Genomic DNA, 14,732 nt, shown 5'->3' with positions numbered 1-14,732 from the left:
GGTCAAACTGAGAATGTTTCAACCAGAAACACTGTGACTGGTGTGCTCTCCTGATTTCATTGCAAGCTTTTGAAAAGTACAGTTCTGATCTAGTTCTGTTGTTGAAATGTTCTTCATATTTTCTGTACAAGCCGTAGCCTAACGGCTATTTTGTGGTACCTACCACTTCATCAGAAGTCAGCCCTGGGCTGCCCTGCATTTTACTACAGCAGATAAAAACCAATGAGTGGACGACTACAATGTCCAAACTTTTCCAATCTTTGACTCGACATTCTCTCATTAATCACCACCTCCGTACTTATGGGTATTACAATCTCTCACCCTCTTACATGGCTGCCAAACAGCAGACAGCTTTCAAAACATCAACCACCACTCTTAAGTGTTCCTCTACCTCAGTGTGAATGAAGGCCTCTCACCTCCTCCTCTACCGTGCCAATTATAAGACAGCAAGCTGTGTTTCGTGACTCTTCTCACTTCCCCAAGCAGGTGGGCAGATCTTGCATTAAAACGTATACAGGTTTCCTAATAACTAAAGGAGCTCCTCATAGCATACAAACTTTATTTTAATAAAAAATGTAAAAGTAGTGCACTCACATTTCCATGGATAAAACAAGCATATAACAACAGGTCAGTCTCGTGCTGATCTGTACTGTCCCGTAGTTTCGTACTGACATACTCATCAGGGGACTTATTGTACTTCGCCTATATCATTTTTAGATAATATCTTTTTTAAATAGCAGTTTCTGGGTTAACACAGTGTTAAACTGTAATATTGCCCACTTGAGCCATAGGGAAACATGGACAATATTTTGCACATCAGTTGTCCTTTCAGTTATAACTGGCAGCCGCTGATATATAACTGACAGCAACTGATATATTTTAGTTCTGACAAAATCTTTTCAGAACTGGAAATAATCGTTGTTGGAAGAAAATGGTGAGCTTCCAAGAGGAACTGATGGCGTGGTACGTATATAATATTCCCTTGTAAGTAGTACATCATATGTTTATTTTAAAGGGGAACTGAAGAGAGAGGTATATGGAGGCTGTCATGTTTAATTCCTGTTAAGTAATACCAGTTGCCTGGCAGCCCTGCTGATCCTCTGCCTCTAATACTATTAGCCATAGCCCGTGAACAAGCATGCAGAAGATCAGGTGTTTCAGGGCCCATTTCCACTATAGCGAATTCGCATGCGTTTTTCGCATGCAAATTCGCATAGCAATACAAGTGAATGGGACTGTTTCCACTTGTCAGGATTCCTTTGCGGTTTTCTGTGCAGAAAAAATTTGCATGGCAGAGCCATCAGAATTCGCATGCTGCATACCGCTATGCGAATCGCATGCAATGTATTTAATAGGAAATTTGCATGCGGTTTGGGTATGCGAATTTTCATGCGAATTCGCATAGAAACAATGGAAAAACACCAGCACTGCCATGGTTAAATTCGCATACATCGTCATCCATGCGAATTTGCATGAAAATTTGCATAGAGCCGCATGCGAAATTCGCATCTGCATGCGAATTTTTACCGCAGTAATTCGCACCGCACAAGTGGAAATGGGCCCTCAGACTTTAAAGTCAGATCTAACAAGACTAGCTGCATGCTTGTTTCTGGTGTTATTCAGATACTACTGCAGAGAAATAGACCAGCAGGGCTGCCAGGCAACTGGTATTGATTAAAAGAAAATAAATATGGCAGCCTCCGTATACCTCTTGCTTGAGGTCCCGTTTAAATAATTTTACTCGGTTCAGGTTCACTTTGAGGTATTGTAGGGTAATCAAGAGGTTTATTATTGGAAGACTACACTCACTGTGCCCAGTTCAGATGTGTCCCTTGTAGTCTGCTGCAGAAAACCTTGATTGTATGGAACACATCAGATCTGGGGTTGCAGCAGACTCTGGAGCCGTACGGCCCATCCGTGCAGTACTGATATGGTACCTCTCTGGTGTAGTAGCAGGAACCGAGCATCAAATCTTTTGGCAGCCATCTGCTATGTTTTGCTTTATGTTGGGATTTTCAGCAACTGCCTTTTGACACAAACTAAATAAAAGCTAAAACTCATTTCTCCCCTTTAGTTCTTCAGGCAAGATGACCTGTGACTACAGCCAACTCCTGCAGGCTATCCGGCTAGCAGTTCACCAAGGAGGATTCGATGGATCCACTCCCCAGGTACCCAGCACCTTTACCACCTGACCTGTCATAATTTTACTAATTGTTCTATGGCATCTCCCAGAGGGCACTAGCAAGGTCTTGGAAAAAGGAACAGTACACAAGCTGTTTCTAAGCGCTGATGGTATAAACAGGGAGAGCAAAGCCTGATAGTTGAAATGTTAATATGTAATGTGTTCTCAGTGGATGTGGCAAGACAACGTGAATGCATTGAGCCATATTTCTGAAATATGCTGAGCCTCAATAATTCTCCTGATGGCTGATTAACTGCATATGGTGTCTGCAGAGTTCAGTGCAGAGTGGAGGTATCAGTGTATCCAGGTTATACTAGGACCTCCACAGATGCACAGAAGCTTTTTCCAACTTCAGTATAGGAGTTTCGGAAATGTTCAGCACATCTCATTTATTGGCAGATACAGTTGCAGTGTTAATAAATCCCTTTTTTATATACAGATATGACAACCCCAGTTTGTATAGTATAAATTACATTTTGCTGTAATACACTGAGGGCACAGGGGGTCAGAGGTGACGCAGTGAGGGGGAAGAGGTGGCACAGAGAGTGACACTGACTGAACAGGCGGACGGAAATGACACAGTAAGGGGGGGAGGGAGAGGTGGCACAGAGGGAGATACTGCGGGAACAGGGGGACAAAGGTAACATAGTGGAGGGAGGAGGTTGCACAGAGGAGGACACTGAGGGAACGGAGCCAGAGGTGACATGGGGAGGAGAGGTGGCACAGAGGGAGGCAATGAGGGAACAGGGGGACAGAGGTGACACAGTAAGTGGGGGTGGCACAGAGGGGGACACTGAGGGTACAGGGGGACAGAGGTGACACGATAGGGAGAGGTGGCACAGAGGGAGACACTGAGGGTACAGAGGGACAGTGGTGACACGGGGGGGGGGGGCACAGAGGGAGACGCTGAGGGAACAGGGGGACAGTGGTGACACGGGGGGACGGGGAGAGGTGGCACAGAGGGAGACGCTGAGGGAGCAGGGGGACAGAGGCGACCCATTGGGGAAGGTGGCACAGAGGGGGAACTGAGGGAACACGGGGACAGAGATGACACGGGGGAGAGAGGTGGCACAGAGGGAGACAATAAGGGAACATGGGGACAGGTGGCACATTGAGGGAAGGTGGAACAGAGTGGGAAACTGAGGGAACAGGGGGACAGAGGTGACACAGTAGGGGGGGGAAGAGTTGACCCAGAGGGGGGCACTAAGGGAACAGGGGGACAGAGGTAACACAGTAGGAGGAAGGAGGTGGCACAGAGGGGGGCACTGAAGGCACGGGGGAGCTGAGGTGACACCGGGGGGGGGGGGGGTGCGGGCATAGAGGAGGTACAGGGGACAGAGATGGCATAGTGTTATGAGTGTACAGAATCAAGATAAGAACGGGCCTATGGTCCCTATCTTGTTTATTAACTAGGGACTACCTGTACTTACACTAATAAGAAACAATCAAACTACAGCCTGGGCTAGTCTTTGTTTGAGTAAACTGTTGCAAACTATCCCACTGGCTCCACAAGGCTAAACTGACTCTATTCTTCCTCAACGAGGCAGCTGCTGACTCAGATCTGCAATGTAAGCAGAAGCTATGCATAACATGAATGTTGGAGTAGAAGCAAAATAGGTAACCGACATATACTGTGTTGTTGATTACAGTCAAATTTTACCGGTATGTTATTTTAAGCACACTTGGTTATAAGGCACTTCAATATACCATGTGGCATAACCTTTATTCAAAGTATTTGTGTGCTTATATGATTGCTATGTGATTTAAAAAAAAAAAAAAAAAAACAGTCCCTAATTAGTAAAGCAATACATCTGAATGATTGATTTTGTCCCCTTTTAAGAAAGTCATGTCCATACTGGCATATTACCTCAAGTGCTTACTGTGCGTGTTGTTACTGCTTGAAAAATATTCTTCTATGTCCTTTCTACCCTCCCACTTTATAAACTCTGCCTATGCATCGCTTATGTTATGCTAGGTAAACACAATGTAATTCTCTGACAGATTTACTGCCAGATCAATTAGGTCCAACATGTCTGATCTGATTTTCAATCGATTTTTCATAGGAGGGAATGGAAAATCGATCGGCAATCAGATCGGACATGTTGGAAATAATCGATATGACAGTAAATCTGTCAGAATATTGCATTGTGTGTACCTAACGTTAGAGTCGCTTTTTCTGTAATCAATGCACTTTATCTATAGTGAACACTGTGCCAAGTTTAACTCAGGGTCACAAGAAAACAGAAAAAGAAAGATTGAGTCTGCTGATATTACCTTACTTTCCTTTGGACAGAGACTTATGCTGGGAATACACGGTTCGTTTTTTAGGTGATTCGATGGTTCGATAGATCATTTCTGACATGTCCGATCTCCCTTTACATTCTTTCGCCGCTCAAATTTCGGTAGAAGTGAATAGAAAAAGATAAGAAAAACAAGCGGAAGATAAGAGAATCGACTGTAGAATCGAGCTGCAAAAACGATCGAGCACAGAAATGCACGGCAGAAACGAACCGTTTCTTCTCAGCATAAAGCTTCCAACACATGCTAGGTTGAATTTGGCCAAGACGGCTAGTAAAGACCACTTCTGCCTAGAATCTAGTTTGTGTACAGCGGTCTCTAATTCCTTGTTTCACGTCAGCGTGTATTCTCACCTGTTGGATTAAAAACAGCTGTGTTGGAAAGGCACTCACTAGACGAGAGGAAAGGTGTACCAAAGCCTCAGGCCCTGTTCACACTTGCGCTTGAGCAAGACCAACTACAGCTACCCTGTGACAAACCGTGGCCTGGGACGAGGACACCCGACTACCTCTTTGTGTTTGTGGGAGACGAGGCTTTTGCCTTGTCTACCCATGTGATGTGGCCATATCCGGACAGGGGCTCAGTGAGAAGCAAACCCATTTCAAAGCTCGGCTCAGCCTTGCTCAGCGAATGGTGGAGTGTACATTTGTAATCCTGGCAATTTCCTCCCACAACTTCCTGCACTTCTGGAGGTTACTTTGGTCTGGGTGCCCCTTATCCCAAAAGGCAGGTTGAGCCTGCACTTGGACAATCAGGTCCTCTATGCTGTATGGTCTGATCTCTGCCATCTTCTCCAAATAATCGAGCACGAACTGGGAGGAATCCTAGTCAAGCCCTGCTGGGCACATGTGTCAGCAAACAAAGATGGCTGCTGTATCATAGAAAGCATACAGGAAGAGGGCTAGAAAGGTCAGTTTTTATAGGCAGTGTGTCATCAACTTCCGTTTTCCATTAGTTCCTATTGAGCTGCAAAACCTTCTGGATCAGTTCCACAGGGCACAACGTTCCGGAAAAATCGGGTCTGCAGCATTTTTCCGGGCCAGCCGCTGGAACGTAAAAACCGGAAGGAAACTGATCCGGTGGGACGGACGGATGTGTACAGACCATAGGTTAACATTGGATCCAATCTCGTCCGTTCCTTTTTGTACAGCATACGTTCCGGGTCCGGTCCGGAAAAAACGCAAGTGTGAACCGGGCCTAATTCTCACTGTAGGATCATGTAATGGCAAAAAAACACAAGGAGCCTGGCACCACTGTTAAAAAATTGCTCTTTTACGTTGACAAAAGTGCAAATCCATCTCTGGTTTGACAGCGACAGCCCGCTGTTTCTGGCCAACTACCATTTATCAAGCCATACAGTCAAGTGATAGAAGAATAAACTTGAAACAGAAAATAGCCAGTCAGACTTATCCGATGACAAAAACGGACCTGATAGAACACTTGGAGTGCTTTAAACTCCACCGCCATTACAAACGGCTTAACACCAAGCCAGTGACATGGGAACACAACGTGCAGCGGTGACGCCAGTGATGGATATGCACTTTTGTCCATAAAGCACAAAGTTGACCTTTTGAACAGTGGTGCCAGCCTCCTTGTGTTTTCTTCCCACCTGTTGGAGCGCTGGCCGAGGGAATTGTTCTACTCACCCCACCTGCTCTGTGCCTCTCTGTTGTGTGCCTCTCAATCAGCTTTCCTCCTTCCTGCATAGTAACAGAACGCTTTGCTAGCCTAGAGGCTAGTGACATGTCTGCACTGACTTCGGCCAAGCACTGTCTACCGAGCGATTGATTTCTTATCCCTTCCAGGCAACAATCCTCATACATGTGTACAAGGATTGGTAAATAAGATTTTCCTTATTGCAGCCTCATTACCTACTTTGAATATTGTTAATAGACACTTTAAAGTATAATCCCTTTTGTACTGTTAGAGGAAGCAACCCTTTTTGGCTCAAAGTCCACTTTATTTTTCTTTTTACATGTTTTTGGGTAGCTATTTTAGCATAATCTATGTATTTCAGAGGAAGCTCCCTCCTTAGCAGTACATTTTTGCAGTAGGTCAGATCATGTTGGCGCAGGGCAGCCATGGCACCTCTGGGGACATCTGTATCCCAACACTTTGATATAGAAAGATTTGAATACCTTGTATCTAATCTGCTTTGCATTTTGCTGTGTCTGGCGTGTTTTCCCCCTGTGCAAGTTGCCTTAGCAGTGTGTAGACTCGGTGCTCATTTAGCTTGCTCTGCTCAGATTTCAGTCTGCTGAGACTCATGGGCAGAGCAGTCTTTGCCTTCGGTGGCAGTGCCCCTCTGGAGAAGCAAATTGGTCCCTGACAGGAACTGCTCCCTGCTTGCTGTGGTAGCCATGGTAACAGGCATGTCATAACACTTCCCGCAGTTCACTGTGCTGAGTTGTGTTCTTCCGAACGATGACAAGTCAACTTAAAATCAGGATGCTGCTGGCCGTGTAGAGCTTATGAACGTTACACCTGCTGGAACAAGGTTAAAGCTGAACTCTAGACAGACAGCTAAATACTACAGGGAAATTCAACGAGAGATCAGCGGAGTGGCCACTTACTTATGAATATGTATGTTTTTTGAGGGAGTAGTGATGCAATTTGTTCAGCCGAAAAATAGTAAAAAACTTCAACTTTTGTATAGTTACATTATGACCAAACACAAATAAATAAAGAATTACTCTCTTCCGCCTTTTCTCACATCAGCTTTTGCAATTCTTTTTAAAGCAAACCTTACAGTGAACCCGAGATGAGATTGATATGGAGGCTGCCATATTTGTTTACTTGTAAACAATACCAGTTGCCTGGCTGACCTGCTGATCTATTTGGCTGCAGTAGTGTCTGAAGTACACCAGAAACAAGCATGCCGCTAATCTTTAACAATATTGTCAGAAACACCTGATCTACAGCATGCTTGTTCAGGGTCTCTGGCTCAAAGTGTTATGCTAGGAATACACCATGAGTTTTTTTCAGCAGATAGAGGGCTTGATAGATCATTTCTGACAGGTCCGATCTGATTTGAATCGTTTTCTCATAGAAGTGAGTGGAAATCGATCGTAAAATACTAAAATAGATCGGAAAAACAATCAGAAAAACAATCGGAAAGTAAAGCTCAAAAAACTCATCATGTATTCCCAGCATTAGAGGCAGAGGATCAGCAGGACAGCCAGGCAACTGGTATTGCTTAAAAATAAATAAATATGTTAGGGCCTATTTCCACTACACGCAGATTGGATGCAGAATGGATGCAGAAAAACTGACTCCAATGAATGCCTATGGGAAAATCTGCATCAGAAAAATCGCGTTTAGTGGAAACAGGCCCATAGGCATTCATTGGAATCAGTTTTTCTGCATCCAATTTGCATCCAATCTGCATGTAGTGGAAACAGGCCCTTAAGGTGCGTACACACATGCGACTATAGTCGTTTGAAACAATCGTTCCCCGATCATTTCAAACGACGATCGTTTAAAAAAAATCAGCCAACGACCATTAAGTCTAACGACGGACAAGCTAGATCGTTAAAAACGAACGATCTAGCTTGGCGGATTTTGTCCAACGACGATCGTTTGCAAAAGTAGTACATCGTTGGAAAACGATCGTTCATACTAGGCTTGACATGCGGATTTCGCTATTTCTCCATGGGACTTTTCATTTTTATAATCAAGCGCAATAGTTGCTTTACGTGATGTAACGTTCATTCTAACGATCAGATCGTTACACACCTTTAAAAGCTAACTTTACTTAGGTCATTCTTACGTCAATTAAAAGTTTGTTCATCGTTCACAACGAACGATCGTTGTCGTATGTGTGTACGTAGCTTAAGTCTCTATATAACTCTCACCTTGGGTTCATTTTAAATGGAAAAAAAAAACGTATGATATAGGAATTGTATGTGTAGTACGGATAATGAATAGAACATTAGTGGCAAAGAAAAAGAGTCTCATGTTGTTTTTTTATTTTTCACTTAGGGCTTGTTCACACTGGGCGATTTTTCAGTGCTTTGCTGATTGCCGGCGATCACCAAAGCACTGCCACTAATGTATCCCTATAGATACATTCACACAGCAGCACTTGCAATCAGTCGCAAACACGCTGCATTCAGCATTTTCAGGGGCGATTACGCTGTGATTCTCGTTCTATTGAATGGGAATCACGAGATTTCACCCGCAAATCGCGGGCAAGCGGCGATCCAATCGCTGAGTGTGAACTGGCCCTTATATAGCTTTTTTCATTATAACATTGCATCATACTGTCACAATTGCGGTTTTAAAACCACACTCTGTCTTTTAGCAGAAAGAATAACCCTTTGAACTTTCCAGCAGTAAAACCTTATTAAAACCTGTCTCTCGCTGTTTCTTGTCTAAGTGCTTCAGAAAACAGGACTGTATATGAACCAGTGGGTTGATTAACTCAGAGAAGCTCTTTTGCATAGATCATAATTGAAGTTTTTTAACTCTTCCTGTTCTAGAAAACAATATGACACTCTTTTATTTGCTACTAATGTTCTATTTCTTAGCTGTACTACTTGTACAGTTCATTATATAATACGTTTATTTTCCCTGTTTTTAGCTGCGCTTACTATGCACATTGAACGATCTCTTGAGTAAACATTTTTACCTTTGAAAAGTTTCTTGGCCTCAGTTTATATGACCTGCAGAAAGCATTTCTGTAAGGGCTCATTCACTCTATACAACACATTCACCAACGTAATTTTGTGCATGCGTTCCTTATGCACGGCATGCATGTCATGGTGGGTCAAAGCAAAGAAGTTGGCCGGCACAACTAAATAGTTTCAATACATTTTCAATCATGTAAACAACAGAGAAAAAGGTAGTCATCACAACAGTACATTGTTGAAAGAACAAGAGTCCTGGTGTACACAGTCAGCCGTCTAGTACTGTCTGCTGCTGCACAGTAACGGATCAGTTCATTTCGGCGCGCGGCTCCGAGAGCCAAGTGCCGAAACTGGGCGCCGTCATAGCAGCAATGCTATGATGCGCGCCCTGCGTAGCGGTAATTCGGTGCGTTGGCGGCTGCCAGACCCCGAATTACATCTTCCTCCGAGTTGCGACAACTCGGAGGGGGAATAGTATTTAACACCGCACAATATGCACCCGCACAATAAACCTTTCAACATAAAAATTGTGAAGTAAAGATTCCATACCCAGGGGAACCCTTAGTAGCCTGTAAGGGCCATATGTAAACAAGCATTTGATATTCTGTTAAATTAACCACTTCCAGACCACGGTAATTGAAATTTGCACCCTGTTTGTGACTGCTTATTCCTGCCAGGACATAGATTTCAAGTACCGCACCGCATGGGCCCGCCGCTCTCACCGATCTCTCCGCGCTACAGGCCCCTGGCTCTGCCGTCACGGTGACAGCAGAGCTCTATGAGCCAGTCAGGAGTCAATTTCATTGGCTCCTGATCCCATGATCACTGTGAGCCAATCCCATTGATGGTCTGTGAATGAGTGTGGCCACACTACACAGTAGTAGGATGGCTCACGTCTGCCCAGTAGCATGGAGTCGCTCAGGCTTCGTTTTTTTCCGCTGAGCTTGAATGGCTCCGTGTTACTGCGCAAGTGTGAGCTGGCCTGCGTAGTGCAGCCACACGAGGGACCTGTGGTCTAGTGGAGGACGTGGGAAGCCTCTGGAGGATCCTGAGGCGTCCTCTACTGAGGTAAGTATCTGATTTTTCTCCAATTCAAACTCACCGGTTTGCTTCAAAGAAGTTCAGAACCTGCTAAGGACTGCATGGTATTTTATTATATCCTTAATACATAAAACCTCTGTGTGTGTTTATAGAGTGTGTGTGTGTGTCATATTTGTTGTACACCTCCCTGTGTCTCTGTGTCACCAAAAATAGAATATTATGGTTCGACTGAAGTGATGGTTCAGTAGAATATTTTGCAGCCCTCCTGTCCACAGCAGCCGTGTCTATAGAAAATGATCACTGTAAGCCCGGCGTGGTCTCTGCATGTCAACTGCCTGATCCGGAAATAGTGCCAGACTTGCAGAGAGTACTCTCCTGGCACCTCAGCTTGTCTGCTTCTCTCTGGCTTCCCATGATCTCCCAGGGCCTGCTTTTCCATCTGCAGCCTTTTTCTTTTTTCTGTTTTGTTTTTTTTTCTAACCACAGCAGGGACAACTGAGTCCTCCTTCACTGTGTGACTTCCCATCTTTGACTCGTTTTTTAAAGGTCCCTTAATGAGTCTCAGGTGCATATGCTGTTACTCCAGAGGCTTAACTGTTTACTTGCCTGCCGCCAGGAACTTGGGAGCCGCTAACTAGTGCATACCCGTTGCCAAATTCTAATGTGGCTTTTTTTTTTTTTTAATATATATTAACTAAAGCTAGAAAAAAGTCAACCCCTTTGGCATGTTTAATTTTAAACACATAACTTTTTATTTACTTTTGCCATAAATCTGAAGCTGAAATTTGGTTGCTCACAGCAGTTCATGGGAGATTTACTCACCCATTTCACAGAGACAGAAATACACGTTTAGGCTAAGTTCATTTCACAGTGCTCAGTTGTATAACTTATGCGTTATAATGACTGCACTGCAATGGAGACCGGACATAGACTTTAAAAGGATACCCGAACTGACATGTGACATGATGAGATAGACATGTGTATGTACAGTGCCTAGCACACAAATAACTATGCTGTGTTCCTTTTTTTCTTTCTCTGTCTGAAATAGTTAAATATCAGGTATGTAAGTGGCTGACTCAGTCCTGACTCAGACAGGAAGTGACTACAGTGTGACCCTCACTGATAAGAAATTCCAACTATAAAACACTTTCCTAGCAGGAAATGGCTTCTGAGAGCAAGAAAGAGATAACACGGGGAATTTCTTATCAGTGAGGGTCACACTGTAGTCACTTCCTGTCTGAGTCAGGACTGAGGCTTACGTACCTGATATTTAACTCTTTCAGACAGAGAAAGAAAAAAAGCAACACAGCATAGTTATTTGTGTGCTAGGCACTGTACATACCCATGTCTATCTCATTATATCACATATCAGTTTGGGGTATCCTTTAATACAAAGCCTGCTTGCAGCAAGTTAGTGATCAGTTACAATGCAGCATTGTGAACAGGCTCATAGAATTGTATGGGCAGTGATCTGACATGTAGAATTATTCTGCAATGCATCCGAGCACTGTGAACTAGCCCTTAAAGTGAATGTGAAAGCTTACTGATTAAATCTTAAACCACCTAATCCTATAAGATTTCTATCAGCTTAAATGGGCTGGGACCCACTACAGCATTTTTGGCAGTGTTTTTGGGTCACTTGCAAGTAAAAAAAAATAACTTTGCCAATGAAAGACAATGGTGGGGAAAGCACTAGAGCGATTGTGATAATCACAATTGACGGACTTGCGTAATTCTGGGAGCTATTGCATTGCAATACAAAGTATACGAGCGATGCTAAATTGCTTTTGAAGCGTTTTTTAATTAGAACACAATTGGCCCTAAATCACAGCAAAATCACTTTTTAAATGAAGTTTATTATACTTACTGGGTGTCCTGATTTCTGGCTTATGCTTGTAGCCCCACCTCTTATCAGACGAGGTCACAGACACTTCTCTGATTGGAGCTAGAGAAGCACCTACGACCTCTCTTGCCATGGGGCGGGGCTATGGGCGGAAGCTGGAAATTGGGACACCCGGCAAGTATAATAAACTTTGATTAAAGCAAAAAATAAAAAAAAGGCAAATCAAAAGTGTTGTACAGTTTACTGTATAGCTCTTCCAAACTCTACGAATCGTGGTTGCAATAGTGCTGGGAATCACTGCACAAATCGCTTGAGTGATTTCAAAGCCCTACAGTGTTTCCTAGTGGGTCACAACCCTCGTGATCATTTCAGGTGACATGTTATTTATGGTTGCTGTACAGGCATGATGCAGTTCTCCTTTCTGAGCCTATGGAGGAAGATGAGCAGGAGGCACTATCTACAAGAAGGAAAGTTTACCAAAGATGTTCCATTATGGCTTACTACTGCTGAATAGGGATGGTCAATGAGGATGAAAATAATTTTGTGTTATGCAAATTTTGCAAATTATACAAATTTTGTATGAACATTTATGCAGCTTGAAAATGAGCCAATCATATCCTGCTAAGGGAAAATTTAATTGGTCCATTTTCAAGCTGCATACATTTGCATACAAAACTTGCATAACCATGCATTAACTTGAAATGATTTGCATCTCATTGACAAACCCTACTGCTGAATAGGAATGGACTGATGTCAGGGGATACCTGAGCAGTTACTTGATAGTTAGACAAAACAAATGTGAGTATTCAATTCATGAAATAGTACCATGTATGGCCACCTAATAGTGGTACAATTTTTCATTTTTTTCGATTAGATAATTTAGTTCGATTATTCCGTTAGATCAAATATAAAGATTTTTCCATCATGCCTGATCAGATTTTTTTCGGAAAAACTGGATAATCGTTCGAATTTCTTGATCGAAAAAAAATTATTTTCTACTTTCTTTCGATTCGATCAATAAGATCGAAAAAATGGGAAAATCGAATGTTTTTATTGTATCGTGTATGGGCACCATAACCGATACAGGTGTTTGAATGTGGAAAGTGTATCTTTAAAGTGTTAATGTAAAAAAACGTAAAATAAAATTGTGTGCTTACCAATAATGCAGTATACTTATGTTATTTATTTAACCCCTTTGGTGACCTACAGGTGTATCAACCCAAGTAATCTCAGTATGAGTACTTTCAGTGTACCTGTATTGTTAGTAAATTACCTGCAGGTATGTTGTCGGATTCTAGTCAGGTGTATGATTAACCAATTATACCAAACAGGTGTTAATGATAATCATTTTCATATGTAAACTAAAACACAGTCATTAACTAAAACAAATACAGCTGTGTAAGAAGCTTAAATCTCAGTGAGGAACGGACAAACTCTGCCACCAAGGTTAGGTTGTAGATGACAGTTTCGTGTCACAAGTCATACACCATGGCAAGACTGAGCATAGCAACAAGACTGATGGTGGCCATACATATTACAGTTTTGTTTGTTTTTTAATACGATTTGACAATTTCGATTGTGGTGTTTTTTTTTTTTTTTTGCCCAAATTAAAAATTTGACTCTTGTCACCAATGTACCACACATGTATGCTTGATTTTGACCCAATCATGACAGATACGATTGAATAAAAGATATAAAGTAGATGTAATAATATATACTGGTAAATTTTAATCTATTAGGCTGGTTTCACAGTGGGACGTTACAGGCGCACGTTAGAGCAGCCTGTAACGCACCCCAACGCACAGCAATGAAAAATCAATGGGCTGTTCACAGTGCCCACGTTGCGTTACATTGTAACGCAGTACGTCTACATAACGTACTGCATGCAGTACTTTACACGCGGCTAAGCCGCGTTAGATTGTTCGCACATGCTCAGTGGGGGGCGAGAGGAGGCGGGGAGTTGCCGCTACAGTAGCCGCGCACATGGCTTCTTAATATGCACTGCAGTGGCGGCTGCTGATTGGCCGGCTGGACCACGTGATGCGGAGTGTCTGACTCCGCATCACGAGGTCCCTCCAGCCAATCAGTGCCACTCTGGGAGACCTTATGCGGATAGAGCCGCGTTAGGCGGCTCACTCTAACGTCCTCTCCCGCACCACCAGGCGTTGCATTAGGGGCACGTTATGCGACCATAACGTCTCCTAAAACGCAACGTCCTACTGTGAAACCAGCCTAAATGTGGGGTGCTCTCTGTGCCATCACTGCTATGTATAAAGGCACAACACAAACAACCTTAGAAAATGTACCTTACAATAACAAATCTGTTCCTCATTTATTTTAATCAACAACACTACATTTATTACAGTGAAGAAGGATATCTTATCTAATGTGTCGCATATTCTTGAATGTAAACTTAAAATTAGGTTGAATGACTTTCATACAACTTTCCACACACCATTCAATTTCTGACCAAATTGAACCGATTTTTCCAACCATTCCAATCGATTTTAATCAGAAAAAAAAATGTCAATTTCTATTGAATTTATCAATTGGGAAAAAAAAATCTATTTTTTTTCCCCGCACAATCGATTGTTTTAATTGAATTAGGGTACAATCAAACAGAAAAATTGTAACATGTGTGGCCACCATAAGGATAGTTATACTACATTATTTTATTGTTATTTAGTATTTATAGAGCGCCAACATTGTGTGCAGCTCTTTACAGAGTATACATAGTTTT

The 14,732-nt window shown here is 42.8% G+C and overlaps 1 protein-coding gene across 1 annotated transcript in view; it reads left to right on the top strand.

Annotated features, from left to right (window-relative positions):
* Positions 1–14,732, top strand: part of ELP4 (elongator acetyltransferase complex subunit 4) — a 477,499-nt gene that overhangs the window by 156,020 nt on the left and 306,747 nt on the right. The window contains exon 6 of the mRNA XM_068261125.1: positions 2,075–2,168. Coding sequence (XP_068117226.1) covers positions 2,075–2,168 — 94 coding nt within the window. The remainder of the gene's footprint in view (positions 1–2,074; positions 2,169–14,732) is intronic.

This window comes from Hyperolius riggenbachi, chromosome 11 (assembly GCF_040937935.1).
Source record: "Hyperolius riggenbachi isolate aHypRig1 chromosome 11, aHypRig1.pri, whole genome shotgun sequence".
Lineage (NCBI taxonomy): Eukaryota > Metazoa > Chordata > Amphibia > Anura > Hyperoliidae > Hyperolius > Hyperolius riggenbachi.
This window is presented reverse-complemented; position numbering and strand designations above follow the sequence as displayed.